Source organism: Alosa pseudoharengus, unplaced genomic scaffold (genome assembly GCF_046254945.1).
Source record: "Alosa pseudoharengus isolate Yale_2024_CS ecotype anadromous, Long Island Sound unplaced genomic scaffold, YU_APseudo_1.1 YU_APseudo_1.1_scf_7, whole genome shotgun sequence".
NCBI classification, from domain to species: domain Eukaryota; kingdom Metazoa; phylum Chordata; class Actinopteri; order Clupeiformes; family Clupeidae; genus Alosa; species Alosa pseudoharengus.
The window spans coordinates 28098865-28118933 of record NW_027468859.1 but is presented as its reverse complement, the minus strand read 5'-3'; the positions used below and the strand labels follow the sequence as shown (position 1 = coordinate 28118933).

Below are 20069 nucleotides of genomic sequence, written 5' to 3'. Positions count from 1 at the left end.
ACAGAGTTAGGATGTGAGGGAGGAGAGGAGACAGAGTTAGGATGTGAGGGAGGAGAGGAGACAGGGTTAGGATACGAGGGAGGAGAGGAGACAGAGTTAGGATGTGAGGGAGGAGAGGAGACAGAGTTAGGATGCGAGGGGGCAGAGGAGACAGGATAAGGATGCGAGGGGGCAGAGGGGGCATTTGGCCTCTGTGGCTTTCGTGGTTGGTTACATAAAGGTTTGTTTGAGGTATTGACACAAGACAGACGAAGAAAAACTCACATGTGCACCCGTGCGTTGGAGCGAGAGCATCACACACACACACACACACACACACACACACACACACACACACACTCAGACACACACACACACACACTCAGACACACACACACACCCAGACACACACTCAGACACAGACACAGACACACACACACACACACACACACACACTCAGACACACACACACACACACTCAGACACACACACACACACACACACACACACACACTCAGACACACACACACACACACACACACACACACACACACACACTCAGACACACACACACACACACACACACACACACACACACACACACACATACATACACATACACATACACACAAACGCAGACAGAGGCAGTCAGAACATTTCAGAACATTTCAAAGACACCAACCTGTCTGCGAGCACGACACGTTCATTTCCATTCCAGAAACCTCACTCTTACATAACTGACATTTTCAGCTCGCTGCCTCTTCGTCTTCGTCTTCTTTCTATAACCACCACCCCCTCCCCACCCCAGCTCCTCCCCACTCCCCCCTCCTTCCCCAGCTCCCCCCCCCCCTCCTTCCCCAGCTCTCCTCCTTTCACATCTCCCTGTTGGGGCTCTCCTGTTTCCCCTCTCAAGAGGCGGCGTGATTAATCAGCCTCTCCCTCCCTCCCTCCCTCCCTCCTCAACACCCGCTGGTAATCATGGGGAGATGGACACGCACGGACAGCCCAGACAAGACACTTTCAGAACCAAGCCCACATACACACACACACACACACACATGATCAGACACACACACACAAACACGTATACACACACCATCCTGCCGGTCTGAGTCACAAAGACAAAGAGGATAAAACAGCTGCAGAAAGTAATGCTAGCCACTGGCTAGCTAATATACACCCACCCCACCCACCCACCAACACCCCCACCCAACCACCAACACCCCCACCCCCACCCAACCACCAACACCCCCACCCAACCACCAACACCCCCAGCCAACCACCAACACCCCCACCCAACCACCAACACCCCCACCCACCAGTGCGATCAGCAGCGGTTAACAGTGCACACGACTTGGCACTTGCACTTAACTCAAGGAAATGTGCGCGGAAATAGGTTTCTAATTCGATTTTCCCAGGAAGGTAATGTCGCGTGTCTGTAAACTGCTGTGGCAGTGAGAACAATGCTTAGATTCCTCTAAGAGAGATGAGGGGAGGGGAGGGAAGGGAAAAGCCTGAGCTGTTAGAGGCCAATTACGTGCTCTTGGCAGCTGTCCGTCATCCAAGGTAGCGCTCCTAAGTCTCCTGTGAGAGTCACTTGAGGTGGACGAGTTTGTGTAGACACGGAAAATAGCCTAGAGTCAAAAATTGTCTGTCTGCTCGACATGTTTCGTTCAAGCAGTTGGCAGGTATTTAGCAGGTATTTATATGTCAAAAGTGTCTCACAAAGGCATCTGCCATGACAGTGAATGTAACCGGGTTTGACTGCTTATAGAAGGCGGCAACGTTAACCACTCAACCACCAATAGAGGATTCACCCCGAGGATTCGCTAGTGAGTGTGAGATTTTATTTCTTTCACTTCAAAATCCTTATGTTAATTTGCCCCCAATGGCCTTTGGGTTGAGTATTGTGCATGCTGCAGAGGGTTGTGGGTAAAGGCACTTACTTCAGCTGGGCCTCAGCCTGCATAAAGATGAACTCCCACTTCCTGGCAAAGGCTCGCTGAAGTCTTGCTAGGTTCTCCTGAGAGAGAGAGAGAAAGAGAGAGAGATAGAGAGAAAGAGAGGGGTATAACATTCATTTATCAAACCAATATTTAGATGTTTAAATAACTGTAAACCAATAAGATCCATGTGAATTACATCCTCATATTACAAATACTGAGACAGGTCGTATTCTAGAGAGAGAGCGAGAGAGAAAGAGAATAGAGAAAGAGAGAGAGAATAAATAAAGAAAGAGAGAGAGAGAGTTCAGTGACTTTCTCTGAGGCAAAGATTGCACTCCAAAAATGGCTAGAATTGCACATCTTTATCTGTCTCTGTCCCTAGGGTCCTATAGAGGCTCTGTGTGAGTGCCCTTCAGTGGAACGAGAGAGAGAGAGAGAGAGAGAGAGAGAGGAAGAATGATAGATAGAAAAAACAAAGGTGAGGGGTTCAGTGCCTTCTCTGAGGTACCGTCTGCACTGTAAAAATAGCCAGGCTGCCTATAAAAGGCCCTTCAGTGTACACAGGTGGAGAGGAGAGGAGAGGGAGGAGAAGAGAGGATAGGGGAGGAGAAGAGAGGAGAGTAGAGTAGAGAGGAAAGGAGAGGAAAGGAGAGGAGAGGGGAGGAGAAGAGAAGAGAGGAGAGGGGAGGGGAGGAGAGGAGAACAGAGAGGGGAGGGGAGGAGAGTCTACTTACTGCCTCGTAGTCTGCCAGCTCCAGCCTGGTTTTGTTCTGCATGGTCCGCTTGCACAGATAAATGGCTGTGGAGTCATGTTGGTGGGGGGGGGGGGATCATGGTGATGGGGGGGGGGTCATGGTGGTGGGGGGGTGGTCATGGTGATGGGGTGGAGGGGGGGACAGAAAGAGTTTTAAGACAGCTGACCTGTATGAAGGCTTGTGTGAAATCCCTCTGTACTCTCTCCAAGCTCTCAACACACACACACACACACACACACACACACACACACACACATATGCACAGCAGACACCCACACTCCCCACCCAAGCCCTTACCCCACCCCACTCCATCCTGATGCCCCGGTGCAGTCGGAGCTGCTGAGCGTACCGTAGTCTGTGTTTTCAGGCTCCCAGCAGTTAGATGGCCAGAAGTATGGAGCCTGATGAGGGGAGAGAGAGAGAGAGAGAGAGAGAGAGAAGGTATTTTGCATATCTAAAAAGGACTTACAAAATACATTACAAATAATATTAACAACTACAAATAAAGTTTACACATGAATAGGCAGTTGGATTGAGGGTTAAAATACAGTTGAGGGTAGTCAGCTTTATGACTGCCTGTAGCTTCCTTTGATGTATTTCCATCACTTGCCCTGCGATTTCTGAATAAAGAGTCGGTATTCTCTAGACGGGGGAGCACGTTCAGGGCTTCAGGGTGAATGTGAAGTGCCAGCTGTCTACCTACGTCTTGGTCCTGGTCTCCGCTCTGGCCTCGGGAGACCCTCTCTGTGATCTAGTGAGAGCCAACGCACAGCTCTCTGAGCACGGCCCGCACAGCACAGTGCAGCGCAGATGATAATGCTGCAGACTCAAAATGTTAGCCTGACAAAATGTCAGCACTTGAGTCCCACAGACACACACACAGACACACACACACAGACGTGAACACACACACACACACACACACACACACACACACAGAGTGAGACAGACGTGAACACACACACAAATGCTCAAGCGCACACACACGTACACACACACACACACACACGCAGACGTGAACACACACACACACACACACACACATACACACACAGGCAGACGTGAACACACATACAAATGCTCAAGTGCACACACACACGCAGACGCAAACGCACACACACGCACATACACACACACACGCACACACTCACACATACGGCAGAGAGAGAGGGAAAAAGAGATACTTGGGCTGACAGCACCCTTTCCCAAACGGATGAGTTTTTTTCCCAATGCAGTGTGTGCCAACAGGTGCAATAACGTCGCACCTCCCACTGTGGATTTACGTTCATCCCAGGGGCACCAGGTAATTAAATCTCCTCCACCTGAGACAAACTCCGAAGGAGTCTACCATTTCTGTGTGCCTACAGAGACGGAATCTGTCTAGTTTTATATGGCGGAAAGTCACTGAATATTTACATTGGCTGGACATATCTGAATATAGAGACTTTAATTAATATAGAGAGACTCCAGGGTTTCTGTGAATAAACCTGACACCCCTTGAGGGGAAATGAATACCATGCATGAGGGAGAGGGTTGATAGCAGTTGAGTACAAGGAAGTAAGGTTAAATGAGGATGATGTCAATTAAGTCTTGTGTTTAGCATTGGGGGGTAATAAGAGGTTATTCAAAGGCCTATTAATAGCTCATTCTCCGAAGACTCATTTGGGTAGTCTATCTCTGGGGCCTTTTGTGAGAGAAGGCTTGTCCTCACCAGTAACAACCACTATTAGGACAACTAACTATAACGATACAAGCATACACACATATCAAAGATAAGGAAAGTCACTCCTCATGAAGAATGTAAAGTATGAAATTTGATGGACAGCTGTCAACATCACAGGGGGCAGCCGTGGCCTACTGGTTAGCGCTTCGGACTTGTTACCAGAGGGTTGCTGGTTTGAACCCCGACCAGTAGGCACGGCTGAAGTGTCCATGAGCAAGGCACCTAACCCCTCACTGCTCCCCGAGCGCCGCTGTTGTTGCAGGCAGCTCACTGCGCCGGGATTAGTGTGTGCTTCACCTCACTGTGTGCTGAGTGTGTTTCACTAATTCACAGATTGGGATAAATGCAGAGACCAAATTTCCCTCACGGGATCAAAAGAGTATATATAGTTATATATACTTATACAATCGCTCTGAAGGTGATCCTCAACAATGTTGTTATGGTTCTAGTATGTGGTGTGGACGTTGTCATTCATGTTAGCTATAATAATAATAATAATAATAATAATAATAATAATAATCTTTATTTATATAGCACTTTTCAAAACAAAGTTACAAAGTGCTGTACAATATCAACATAAATGAAAATGCAAATAAGACATAGTAATATAACAATCAAATAATATATACTAATTCAATTAGAACTTAACATAAATTTGAAAAAAGAAAATAAACTTACACTGAAATAAAACTTACTGAAATAAAACTTGATACTGAAATAAAACTTAATAAACTTAACACAAAATGAAGTATATTACTTAAACAAAACTAAGGAAGGCTTGCTTGTAAAGATGAGTTTTAAGGAGGGATTTAAAAGAGCATACTGACTTGGCTGACCTGATTTCATCAGGCAGGTCATTCCAGAGCCTAGGTGCCCTGACACTAAATGCTCTCTCCCCTTTAGTTTTGAGATTGACTTTAGGAATAGTTAGGAAACCACTACCAGATGATTTTAAAGTACGCACAGGTGTATAAGGTACTAGGAGATCAGATATGTAGTTGGGAGACAGGCCATGTAGAGCTTTACATGAACATTATGTCCAATATTCCAATATATGGTTTAATGTTCTGCATTATGTCCAATATTCCAATATGTGGTTTAATGTTCTGCATTTCTCATTAGTAGGTCACTTTGATACTAAAAGTATGATTCTAGGTAATGACTGTATGATATCTGTACTTTTCCTGTGTATATCTGTGTGTGACTGTATTTAGAGATAAGCGGGAATATTATGACTTTGCAGTGTTTCACTGTTCTGCATGGCTGCGTCAGTAGCTATCTGCTCCGGATTGCCAGGCTGCCACTAATCAGGGTCTGATTCAGTGTAGTCCACGTGAGATGGGATGACCAACGCCATCTCCGTCAGCCTGGAAGGATACTTAAACCCTAACTATTTCCTTGTCTAGTTAGAGCAGCTGATGGATCTTTAGGTGAAGTCATGCTGTCTCTCCCTTGATGCGCATCATTGTAAATAAACTCTGTTCCTGATTTTTCATACTATTGGTCTGACTGGGTCTCTATTAAATCTATGGTATCAAAATTACCATCAAGTCTCTTTATAGAGACAAGAGACAAGAAAAAAGACTACTGCAGTAATCCAGGCGTGAAGAAATAAATGCATGTATAATGGTCTCAGTGTCTTAAAAAGTTAAGATGGAACTAATCTTGGAAATATTTCTGAGGTGATAGAAACAAGACTGTATGAGCTTTGTGATGTGACGTTCAAAGCTTAAATTACTGTCAAACCAGACACCAAGATTCTTTGCAACAGGTTTTACACAGTCTAAAAATTGAAAGGGACCTAAGGATGGTATCATTTGTTTCACTATGTGCTGGGATCCAATGATGTTTTGTCAGAATTCAACTGGAGGAAATTGTTTGACATCCAGTTTTTTATGTCACAAAGACATTCATTTAAGGAATTCAGCATACTAGGATCAGAGGAACTAATGGGCAGGTATAGCTGTGTATCATCAGCATAGAAGTGGAAGGAGACACAGTGTTTCTGGATAATGTGCCCAAGAGGAAGCATGTATAAACAAAATAACATTGGTCCTAAAACTGACCCTTGAGGTACCCCATACTTGACAGGAGAAAATGAAGATGTGTAACTGTTTGCAGAAACACAAAACTTCCTATTTGACAAGTAAGATGAAAACCATTGTAAGGCTGTACCAGAAAATCCCACCCAATGTTCCAGTCTATGCAGCAGTATGCTGTGATCAATAGTGTCAAAGGCTGCGCTAAGATCAAGAAGTACAAGGACAGAACACATGCCATCATCAGCTGTTCTTAAAAGGTCATTTGTAACTTTCAGCAGTGCTGTCTCAGTGCTATGATACTTTCGGAAACCAGATTGTAGCTTTTCAAAAAGATTATTATTTTCCAGTGCAGAGACAAGCTGCTTGGACACTAATCTTTCAAGAATCTTTGATACAAATGGTAACTTGGAAATAGGTCTGTAGTTTTGAGGTAGAGATGGATCAAGCCCTGATTTCTTTAGCAATGGGCTCACACTTGCAGTTTTAAAGTAATCAGGGACAATGCCATTTAAAAGTGAACTATTAAAAATAGAAAGCAAACAGGACCCAACAGATTCAATTACTTCTAATAGAAACTTTGTTGGTACTACATCAAGAGGACTGGAAGATACTGTCATATGTGACACTGTCTCTAGAAGTTCAGATAGAGTAAACTGTATTGAAGTGGTTTAAAGTATGCCTATCCTGTAAGAAAGAGACTTCAGAGTGCATAGTATTAGGAGTGATAGAGGTTCTGATTGACTGTACTTTCTCAGTAAAAAAGGACAAAAACTTTTCACAATCAGCATCACTTTCCACTGGGACACAGGGAGTAGATGGCTTTACCAGCTGCTCTACTGTTTTAAATAGAAATCTAGGATTATGCTGATGATCAGAAATAAGTTCTGAAAAGTAATGTGATCTTGCATCCTTAACCAAGATGTTATAGTGTTTAAGTGATTCCTTCATAAAGTCATAATGAACTTGAAGACCAGACTTCTTCCATTTACGTTCAGCTTTCCTACAATCCCTTTTACAACTACGAATGCCACTATTATTCCAGGGCTGCTTTCTTTCTGATGACTTAGTTCTAACCTTCATGGGTGCAATAACATTTAGAGAAGACAAGCAAATGGAATTAAACTGGTCAACCAGATCATTGGTACAAGAGTATTCAGAGAGGTCAGAGCATTGACTCTGGAATAATGCACAGAATTTTGAGGCACTATGCTCATTGAATATGCGGGAACAGAAAGAGCTGGGAGTGACAGTATTGATGATGGATGTTTCACAACTAAAAACTATACAGTTATGATCAGATACAGTCATATCAAAACAATCAACAGAGGATATTTTAAGACCCAGAGTGAAAACAAGGTCCAGTGTATGACCACGGTTATTTGTTGGTCCAGACACATGTTGGCAAAATTGAAAAGATTTAACAATGTTTAGGAAATCAGTAGCATGAACATTACTGGAGTCATCAACATGAAAATTAAAATCACCACAAAGAACAACACTGTCATAATATAAGACAAGAGTGGAGAGAAATTCTTGGATTTCATTTAAAAAACGACCTGATGGTTTAGGGGGACGGTAAATTACAACAAACAAAATTGGATCAGGACCACAAAGTTTAAAAGTATAGAGTGGTACTTACTTTTGCCGTTATGGTTATATGGCTATCATTACTGTGAATGGGCCTTACTAACTGTACAGTGTATCAGAAAGATTCTAAAGATTATGTGTTTTATTCATTTGGTATGTGGCATATGACCACTGTGTCAAGACTTCTGTTGTGATATGATTAATCGATTAGTAGAATAATGTTGATGATAATAATAATAAAAAAATGAAGATGATACTAATAATAATATCTTTGTTTTGGATGTATACTGTATTTTTGTGTTTTTCTTCTGTTTTGGAGGACAGCACTTGTGAATGTGTGAAAAACATATTTGAGCTCGGGTGAGTCGGCTGTGCTGCTTGTTCCCTCGACCCAGAGTGGCAGCTCGCCTCAGTCAGCCACACAGGGTTTGAACCCTCAATCTCCGTTTCAGAGCCAAGAGCTGGGCACACCACCAAAGGAGCTAAAAGCCGTGACCACGGGCCTCGCCATAAGCATTTCTTTTGAGAGCTCGAGAGGAGGAGCAGTGTTGCCACAGTTACCTTGAAAAAGTAATCTGATTACTGATTACTGATTACTCCTTTAAAAAGCAACTTAGTTACTTTACTGATTACTTGATTTTAAAAGTAACTAAGTTAGATTACAAGTTACTTTATTAGTTACTTTCAGCAGCTGCCGACAACACCCCCACCGCCTCAACATAAAAATGATAACCGGTTTTGCCAATACTCCCTATACTGGAAGTGCATTTTAACAGTAATGCCAACAATGTATAGCAGACATCCCAACCTAACCTATGTAGATACTGAAATTCAGATGTTCAATAATGTCTAGTCAGTACACCAAATAAGGAAGGCCTATTGATAGAAATTGTGATAGTAAAATATGTAGATTTTGGTAGTTTGGCCTTTTCATGTAGCCTTGGCAACTAGCCATCTAGTATAGGCCTGAGTAATATGCAAATTAAATTACACTTGTTAAACTCACCTCAACAAGTCTTTTGCGATCATTTAACCCGCCGTGAGCAATGCAAAGTCACTGTTACACACTGCAGTGTGCAAGACTATCATTATGTTTTACTCTTATGAGACAATTGGGTACACTTTTTGTAGTCTGATGTGAAATGGATCATAAATGTTCCTTTTTGAGGGGCACTGACTCTGCCATGACGCTCCTGTTCCTAGATACACTAACTGAACTGATTAATTAAGTTCTAGAGAAAAGAGATATAAGCTAAGCCCACCTACACTGAAAACTGATTGGTTGATTTAGCAAAACAGACCATGCTCTCTGTCTTGGATAAGCTTGCAGGCACACATGCACCACTCCTCTCTCTCTCCTTCTCCGTTGTGTGCGCGTTAAACTCAGATGCACACGTGATTTGAAGATTTGGCTTGCGTGCTCTTGTTCGCTCTAGGTTCCGGGAGATGTTATGTAATTTGCGGGCGTCAGGATATCAATATGTGGGAGACTCCCAAAACTTCGGGAGACTTGGGATGTCTAGCTAGACAGCACTTTGTCGCCAGCACAGAATGTACAATGTACCTTAATGTTGTCATGTTTAGCTGACACAAACTCAAAATAATGACTATAGATAAAATGTGCATCTTTCTCCTCCCTCCATTGTTTACGTTTGTGTCGCTGCGTGGTTTTACACGTGAGTCGTCCTCATGCTGAAAAGGTTGGCATAGCCTACATGACGTTAATCCCCGAGACAAGAAGAAAGCAAAGAATATATCTTTTTACTAAGGAAAATGACAAAAATAGTAACGCACAGTGATTTAGATAAGTAACTTTAATCTGATTACTGGTTTGTAAATAGTAGCGCGTTAGATTACTCGTTACCGAAAAAAGTGGTCAAAATAGACTAATGCGTTAGTAACGCGTTACTGGCATCACTGAGGAGGTTTATGAAACATAACTCCTGACAGTCCTCCATCTGTTACATCACTGGGTGTGTTGCCGTGATGATAGACGTTTTGTGTGTGTGTCTGTGATTTTTCTTTCTTTTTTTTAAGGGAGAGGGGTGTTATCCAAATTGGCAACCACAAAAAGTTTGTCAGACAGACAATTTTAAGTCTGTGTTTGCATTCAGGGGATGTAGCCGTGAAAGCTATTTGAGCGGGATTGGTGGAAAATCATCTTGACAAGTAGGCCTACATTTGGACAACTGGAGTAAATATTTCACAGGGTTCACAATTCATTTGAATGGGTTCACGGACAACCCGTCTTAGACTGCCAGCATATGGAAACACCGTGAAGTGAAGTCGAAGGAGTTGTAATTACAAGGAATATTTGACAAAGTGCTTCATCCTTTGGGAATCTGTGGAAGAGAATCTAATTCAAGAGACTGGATGAAAAAAAATGAAAGGGAATTTATTATGCTAGCACTCGAGACATTTATTTTGATCACTCGCTCGCTGAGAAAACACTGTGAAACAGTACTGCACACCTGTCATTTTTTTTGGATGGATTCAACACTGTGTAGACTATCTGTTGCAGTTAGTGAAATGGTGGGTTTGGTACCTAGCTGCTGACAGCCTCCAAGTACTACACACACATCAAGGTCGGTAAAAAATTGTCAAATATCGTGCCCCGTGGGAGTGGAAGAATATATTGCTGTCAAAGCGTCTCCCATAACTGCGTCAACACTTCACCCTGTGCACAAATGCGACTACGATTTATCAGCCAAATGTCTCGTGTTGAGTGGCGCTCAATCCTCCGGAGGCTGTCCTACCTGGAAGCGGTAGAACGTCCCGTCATCCTTCAGTGTTAGGACGTGGTCAGAGATGGGGAAGATGTAGCCCTGGGCGGCGACGAGGCTTCCGATGTGAATGGCTTCGGCTGAATGGGACGGACAGAAGAGAAGACCACGCCATGTTGGTTTACATTGCACCGGGCACCAACAACACAGACTGCCAGTCTGCCACTGTCACATGCACATACGACTGTTGATACTGTATATCAAGTGAGTGGACGGCGAGGGGGGTAATGGTTTATTTGTGTTGGCTGTACACACTTGATTAAATTGGATAATGGAATGTGATAATAGAAGCCTTGTTACACAGTCTGGTCTTGACAGACACCACCAACCTGGATCATCGATGTTGAGGTTCTTCATCAGCCACTGCACAATGTCTGTACCTAACACAGATGAGAGAGGGGGGGCGCTTGCGTATTTATTCAGAGAATGATAGAGATTGCAATTGAAAGTTTTAGTGTGTTAATTTAATTATGTGGAATACAAAGCCCGCTAGTAACATTAATTCATGTGCACATTCAAGTCTCTTACCTTAGGTAATGTGTGTGCGTGTGTGTGCGTGTGTGTGTGTGTATATGTGTGTGTGTGTGTGCGTTAGGCCTGTCAAACTCGATTCCTTTTAAGGATCCGGGTTATTCTGAGTCACTCACTAAACTGATCCGGGTTGAACGAGTCACTTGAGTCACTTGAGTCAGTATTGCTAAATTGCAAAGAAATTCAGTCCTACGTTCAAGCAGTGCAGTGGGGTGCTTCATTTCGTTAAGTGCCTTCTCATGTTGGATGTGGATCCTCCATGATTTGAAACCAGGTTTTTGCAGTACTTGCATTTAGCCTAAGAGTCTTGCTCTCCTGGTCAAAGTGCATCCACACATTGTTCATCTTTTTGGTGCTCATGTTCAGAAACTTTGATGTTATTGACAGGGAGGGTAGCCTATATTATAATAATTAATTATTTGTTGTTGTTTTGTTAACAATAGAAAATTTGCCTAGGTCTAATGCTACTCTGCTACAATGTTTATTACCACTACTATATACTAATAGTAGGCTACTAGGAATCTATTCTAATAGGTATTATAGGCAGCTAATACTAGGCAACTAATATTATTAGCCTATTAATCATAGCTATATATATATCATGTTAGGTAGCCTAATATAATATCATATATAATATAATAATATAATATAATATAAAATAGCCTAATATAATAGCATCAAAACCTCCACCCACTCACGGGAAAGAAAGCAGTTTGAGCCAGACTGTTTATTTATTGTCTTAACCTAGCCTAAGCAATTGACTTTCAATGTAGACATAGAAACAGGAACGTAGAAATGCCCTGCAGTGAATAAATTATTATTGTTGTTATTATTATTATTATTACTACTACTACTACTTTTCTCATTAGGCCTATTATTATTATCACCTTGACACGAGTAGAAACTAGGCTACTTGCTCGTCTACAGATCCACTCATGACAATGTAGCCGGCTGATTCGACTGACTCGCACTCATAACAACATAATGTAACCGGTCCGCCCGGCTGATCCAAATGACCCAGGTAGGCTAGCCTACTCAAGCAACTCCATAAAGAGCTTGCAATGTTTCGGACATTGCAACTGTCTTCGCGACCTAATTGCATTTTTAAGTAGGCTATGCGTGCAGAATATATGTTATTTCAGAAGTGAACGCATGGCTTTTGTTGTGGATTTTCTTTTAACCTCGACGAGGAGTTACTCACTCCTCTAAAGATCCACTCATGACAACGTAGCCGGCTGATTCGGCTGACTCGCACTCATAACAACGTAACCGGCCCGCCCTGCTGATCCAACTGACCCGGCTAGCCTGAGCAGCTCCATACAGAGCTTGCAATGTTTCGGACTGTCTTCGCGACCTAATTGCATTTAAAAGTAGGCTATGCATACGTGTAGAACATTGTATGTTATTTCAGAAGTGAATGAATGGCTTTTGTTGTGGATTTGCTTTTCACCTTGACGAGGAGTTACTCGCTCGTCTACAGATCCACTCATGACAACGTAGCCGGCTGATTCGGCTGACTCGCACTCATAACAACATAACGTAACCGCCCGGCCCAGCGATCCGACTAACCCGGGTATACAAATCAGCTCCATTAAGAGCGTGCAATGTTTCGGACTGTCTGCGCGACCTAATTGCATTTTAATATGCTACATCTATACACCAAATCTAAAGTATGCCTAGGCTACATGCAGAACATTGAATGTTATTTAAGAGGTGAAGAATGGCTTTTGTTGTGGAATTGCTTTTCACTTTGAGGAGGAGCTACTCGCTCGTCTACAGCCACTCATGACAACGTAGCCGTAGCCGACTCGTACTCAATGTAGCCTAACCGGCCAGCTGATCCGACTAACCCGGCTCTGCGGGAAGTTAACCAGTTATCTCAGACTGCCTGCTCACTCAGTCGCTTGAGTTGATTTGTGGAGTTGTGGTTATCCTACCTACGAAATTTGGCAGCTATGATGGCTAGTAGGCTAGCTAATGTTGCAAGAGGTTTGTGTGTGGCGCTGTTTATCGTTTTAGATTGAATTGTAGTAGGACTCAACTGATCCGAGTTAATGATACTAGAGACTCGCGACTCATGGGTTAATTTAAAGATACGGGTGAAAGATCCGAGTGAATCACGACTCAAACAGGCGTAGTGTGCGTGTGTGTGCACGTGTATGCGTATGAGCATGTTCCTGTGTGCGTGTGTGTGTGTTGCTAACATTAAAGCAACTAGTCTCTCCCAACGAAAGCTCAGCCCTTACATCAAGGAAAGCTCTTTTTAATTCCACATAATTTCTTAGCTCCCGGGTGCTGGCAGCCGTTCACTGAGTGTCCCGTGCTGTAGCAATTCTGTTTATTGATACGCATCACCACCGGCACATCCAGCAGCACATCTAGCAGTGCAGCTCCACCAGCGGGCCATATGAATAATAATATCAGCACTCCCCGCTTTATTTATTTATTTATTTGTGCACAGCGGAGGCGTCTTCGTGAGTTTAAATGATTTACGAGGATCTTGTGGCACCAGGGGCTGGTGCAGTCACCGATCCATCATCGTGGGTGCAAACACTTAACACTGTAAATGTCTCATCGGCTTCTCTCCTCCATCTTCAGCAGTCCCACAGTCACTATCTGGGAACTTTCTTGGATGTGTGGTGAACTCAGTTTGTGTTTAGAATAATCCTCTAGGAATTCGGGCTTCACTGTACAGACACTACGAGGGAACTTTCGGTTACACTTTACTTGACAGTATCGACATAAGAGTGACATGACACCTTCATAAACGTGTCATAAACAAATTAAAAACGTTTATGACATAACGCGTCTGTCATTAAGTGTCATTCGGTTTTTGTCATAACAAGTTAGGGTTAGGATTAGGTTTAGAGTTAGGGTTGGGGTTATAGGATTAGGGTTAGCGGTTAGGTTTAGGGTTTGGGTTGGGGTTATAGAACAGGGTTAGGTTCCATGTGTCATGACAGTGTCATGTCACTCTTATGTTGATACTGTCAAGTAAAGTGTTATCGAATAATCCTCCAGGAACTCGGGCTTCACTGTACAAACACTAAGAGGGATTCATCAATGAGAGATTTTACTTGGTCTTGCATCATGCATTTAGTGTGTCATTTTTGAAAGTGTGTTTTAAAGATAGACTCTTCCAGAGAAACAGGGTTATTGATTAGACAAAACATCCAATGCTATTCCTACCAATAATCCATGAAAGTTCTCTGAGATTTCTTCACTGTAAAGAAGGATGTTACTCCACCCAATGAAGTCATCTTGTTGCTTTGACTGAGTGAAATTATGTCAAATGTAACATTTACACATACGATGACATAACATAACTCATATTTTAGAGTGACAATTCCAGTGTGCACAGGGCAGAGCCTCGAGGGCAGGCCTACCTGAGACAACACTGGGGATCTTGGACAGGAAACGCAGGCCTACCTGTGACAACACTGGGGATCTTGGACAGGAAACGCAGGCCTACCTGTGACAACACTGGGGATCTTGGACAGGAAACTCTTGACGGTTCTGATCGGCACTCCCTCCGTCTCATGTTGTATCCTGGTGACGATGTCCTCGATCTGTAAGGGAACAATGAGGGACACATAGAGCATGCTCAGCAAGAGGTTCTGTAAGGGAACACATACTGTAGAGCATGCTCAGCAAGAGGTTCTGTAAGGGAACAATGAGGAACACATAGAGCATGCTCAGCAAGAGGTTTTGTGTTGAGATGAGATTGGTGGTGGTCCAAAATGTGTGTTTACTTATTTTACTTACCAGCAATTATCTATTTGCTGACCAGTTAAAAAAATTGAAAATTGGATTATTGAACACATTTTTTATTTGGATCAGATGGATGGAGCAAATAGAACAAAGCACTGCAAAGCGTTACACGGACCATTTAAGGAAGGTGACAATGTAATATTAATGAAACTACTGAAATTTGATAATATATGTTGTTGAGGAAAATATTTTGCTGCTGGTTACTTTGCAAACAAACATTTATGACTTGAATGAATCAGTCAATCTCCAAAGGCACTTCAGATGAAATCACGAATAGGGTAAGATCATTAGATAAGACCTCTGATGTGATATGGCCTTTAAGCGTTTAACATCGGCATTATATATATCATCGACTACTCCAGTGCTATAGTTCAATAGCATACACCCACATATCTGACTACTCATAATTCCTCTGTGCATTTGCTGCCCATGTGATAGCGGTAAATGGTAAAGAAAACACCACACAGAGGTTATAAACAGCATTGAGGGGAATGAAAAATGTCCCGTGCCTATCGGAAGAGAGTGGGTGTATGTATTTGTGTGTTTGTGTGTGTCGTGGGAGGAGATGAGATGACAGTGGCGTTTTGTGTCATGTTTAGATCATAGCTGGCTCCCATCTGACTGATTTTCTTTCTTCTGCATCGCATGTGGGAAGTGAAACCCATGTTGCTTTGGAGATCTGCCCAGCTATATATAAACCCCAATCAAAGTCACCGCTCCACCACTGTGCGAACGAGAGAGAAAAATGGATGAAAGAAAAACCAAATGAGGCCACTACAGCTAGCAGTGAATGCAGAGAGCACACGTACAGCTATCATCTTAAAATCCTCAGATATGTGCATCACAGGAATGACACGAGAAGTCATTGTGCTGATGAGATGACAAAATAAATTAGGCCTTTATTTAACAACATGAAACCATATCTCACAAATCAAAGGGGTGAATAAAGACAATAACACAGAAACTCACACGTGTACTGTAGGTCACACACACACACACACACACAGCCTCTTTTAACTTCATTCACCTGACTCAGTTCAGAGAACATCTTCGCCTTGCTTCCATAAAAGTGACATGATCACTCACCCATGAAAGCATTGTTATTCCCACCAGGGCTGCGCTATCTAGAACATAAAAAAAAGCAGCACTCAAAAACGCTGCCCCCACCACAGGTCGATAGCCACGTTAGCCCCATGTTTTTGACAGATGTATGCTTTTAATACGGTCTGCTATGTGCACCCATGTCTTGCAGTGTCGTACCAGTATAGGCCCAGAGAGAGAGAAAGAGAGAAGAGGGCCCTGCTGCCTAACCTGACCCTAGCCAGATGAATTTCGCTCCGCCTAGCTCCACTCATCCATCTGGAACCGATCCATTGGAATGGTGTTTCAGAAGGCTGGGCCTAATAAAAATGCTTGCATATGATTGAATAAGCCACTTGTCCGTCATCTATTGACGTGCTACTTCAACCACTCACATCGAAGCCAACCCGTGACGCTGATAACAGTCTCACGGTCGCTTCTCCACTACATCACATCTATGAAACTCCCGCCCTGCGTCCTGATTGGCTGAACCATAAAGTCGGTTGCAGAAATCACTCTCAATGGAAGAGGTCCCAGATGGATGTGAGTGAAGCTAGGCGGAGCTAGGCGGAACGAAATTTATCTGGCGAGGGTCAGGTTACCTGCTGCCAGCTCCACATCCAAATCGATATAGATAAAACGTGCCGCGACCGGTAGAAGCGAGATAGGAGGTAACGATGTCCCGTGTCTCTGCGGAGGTCCCCAGGGGGGAGTTTCCAGTCAGCGCTGAACCAGAGAGACGCAGCTGTGATGCAGTCGGCAGAGAGGCCGCCGCCAATGGGAGACGGGTCGAAGCCGGCCTGCCCACTTCGCAGAGGGGAGAGACCACAAGAGCCTCTGATGGAGCATAATGGGTGAGAGCCCTCAGTATAGACCAAACAGTAGCACCATCGCACTGTTACCCTCCTCTTGTATTTATTGCATGAAGATGCTGGATCATGACCATTATGGTTGCGCTCTCACCCCCCTTTTCCCAGCCTCATCATACACCCTGGACTGATAGTGATATTAGTGGTGATAGCCATCTCCCCTTGGAAAAAACAGGTTGTTTTTTTTCTCACGCTGTTTCTCCCCCCGGGGATGGCATAAGTGCACGTATCAGTGCATTTTAATGAAGATGCTGCTGGGATCTAATCTAATCACTCTCAGCCAGGACGCCTCCCGGCAACGTCTTCCGCCACGCTGCAATTCCACGGCCGTTTGCGGCCTCGCACGTCAGGAAAATAGCCACACTGGGTGGAGCAGTCGTGTTAAAAAAATAATATCACATTTTTACCCTACAGCTAATGCTTGTGGCTATACATTAAACATTGATTTTATGTAGCAGACGTTGCCAGTTAAAGTGACATGCAAAATTGTGCACCAGAGGAGATCATTAAAGTGCAACATTAATGTTGTGAACTGCCAACAGAGGTGATGTTATCATTGTAGTCAACTGAGATGACGTTATCGTAGTAGTTTATCCATCAGTTGGCTTGTCGCCTGCCCATAAATCATCTCTTTCTTCAGGTTACTCTTTTATCATGTTCTGCTCCGCTGTACATTTCAGATATACACAGGAGAGGTGTTCTAACTGTAGTTCTATAGGCAGGGGAATTCCTACGGCGACCAATCAACAACAAAACCTATTTACCATCAAAAACAAAATCACCACCAAAGGAGCCTTTGTGGGCAAAAACATCCCCAACAGAGCAGCCTGTGAGAGCATTTCACTGCGGTGACCAGGCAGGTGAAGATCAGAAGGGCAGGTTGAGAGTGCATAGTAGGGGTGGGCGATATGGACAAAAAATAATATCTCGATATTTTTCGTGATTTTGACGATAACGATAATTAGTCGATATCCTTTTAAAGTTACTTTACAGCTCATTATTTATGAATAGCATCAATACAATAATAACCAATAACCTAACCTGTGACCCTTTAACCAAATCAACCAATGCATTGTCACTCTATGACACATTTCCAATTTTGCCCCCACTTGTGTGTGTGGCAATGACATGGTCTAGCCAGCTACATTAGAGAAGATGACTAGGCCTAACAGTTTCTCAAGAGTAGGGGTCCGTCCCATTTCTCCCCCCTTAAAACTTCCACTTGGTTTTGATTGCCCTCAACATTAAAACCCCCTCGACAAGGGAAGTGGAGGTGAAGATCTTTCCCTATGAATTGGGACACCACTATATGCAAATTAGCGTAGCGAACGTGCTCACCTACGTCACGCGCAGCGCTGACGTGTCTACCGGTAGTAGCCTGCTACTATTTTCATTCAGGAACATGCCCGTTCCAGCGGTCATCGTTGTGTGGGCTGTGCTGGTTTATCTACGTCTGGTTAATCAACAAATTTATACGTATTCATGTGAATGCCAGAACACACACCTTAAATATTGACGAAACTACCCAGATCAGATATATAACGTTATTTGATGGGCAGACTCTCTCAAAGCACTCAGCAGATATCATGAACATCGTCAGATAGCTTCGTGAGATATTTTCTAACATTAGTGTTCAAAACTCAACAGTCCATCAGATGTGCATCAAACTAACATATTCCAACAAAGTTCGAAATTTTAATATGCTTATTTGCGAAAATATATGAAAAATGTGGCCGGCTCAGTGAGCTTGCACGGTATCCTGGGTAATTTCATCTCCCACTTCGTTTTAAGCCTGCATCGGTCCTGGCTATACTTTGAGGGTTGATTTTAAGGGGAAAATAGCACTTCCCCTTGCCCCCTAAAGTATTGGGACACCCTAGCCCTACACGTGCACGCGCAAAAACGAGGGTTAGGGCAAAAATCTAGGGGTAGGGGAGGTATTGGGACGGGCCCAAAGTCTGAAGCTGAAGTTCCTTTCAAAAACCTTTACTTAGGATTCACTGTAAAACTAAGCAGACCAACAGAGTACATCTCAGTTACTCCCTTCGATGTTTTGTTTAGGAGAAATCATGTAGGCTAGCATTCCAAGTTACAGAATAGAAACTAATGCGTTAGCTTATGGCTAATGTATATGAGAAATCCCATAGAGATGCTAACGGTTAGCATAATCGATACACGTAGATATTTAGAGCGAACTTTAGTCCATTTACAAAAGGGTTACATGAGAAGAGTTCTTTGTTTACAACTGACTACTAAAATACTCAAAGGCAAATGTTTTCTCTCCATATAATACCATGTAGGAAAAAAAGGACTGTCTCATCAATGCTACGTGAACAGAAGTAGCTGCACAAAATCCCTTGTAGGCTACGTCTTGATCTCGCTACACAAAATAAACATTAGGCTAGACCTGCGTGTGACAACGTGGACCCATGGATCATCTGACACTTGATCTGCTGCAAAGGGGCTACTCTTGCATACACCTCCTGGATTTAGTGAATGTATGGGGTTTCAATGCGTGATTTCGAGTGTTTTTCCCTCATAAGTAATTTAAATACTCGATAATGTAAATTTGCACATCGTTTAAACAACAATCACGATATTATCGCAGACGATATATCGCCCACCCCTAGTGCATAGCCCCATATTTCAATGTTAAAGATATAAGGTAAAAGAACCTAGATCTGCTGCTTGAGCTAGATCCTCTTCAAAATTGAATGAGTTCCACCTTGACCTTTGCTTCACCCCTCCACCAAGTTTCAGTAAACAGGCCTGGTAGTTTTTTCCCCCAGATTTCTGCTGATGGACAGACAAACAAACAAGCGAAAGGTAAAGACAAAACATAAGCTCTTCGAAGCTAATAATAATTGGTGGCATGAGAAATGGTGTTGCTCCTTCCTAAACGTTCAATATATAATCCAAGTAATTAACGACTAACGCCGTGTGTGGTTGCTCAGTCAAATAGGCAATGTCCCCTTCGTCCCGTCAACATCTCTGAGTGATTTA

At 43.2% G+C, this 20069-nt stretch overlaps 1 protein-coding gene across 1 annotated transcript in view; it reads right to left on the bottom strand.

Annotated features, from left to right (window-relative positions):
- LOC143110001 (regulator of G-protein signaling 6-like) overlaps positions 1-20069 on the bottom strand; it is a 117318-nt gene that overhangs the window by 15327 nt on the left and 81922 nt on the right. Inside the window, exons 3-8 of the mRNA XM_076272817.1 lie at positions 14819-14915; positions 11145-11195; positions 10789-10895; positions 3030-3081; positions 2660-2724; positions 1926-2002 (exon numbers count right to left, since the gene is read on the bottom strand). Of these exons, the coding sequence (XP_076128932.1) occupies positions 1926-2002; positions 2660-2724; positions 3030-3081; positions 10789-10895; positions 11145-11195; positions 14819-14915 (449 nt within the window). The remainder of the gene's footprint in view (positions 1-1925; positions 2003-2659; positions 2725-3029; positions 3082-10788; positions 10896-11144; positions 11196-14818; positions 14916-20069) is intronic.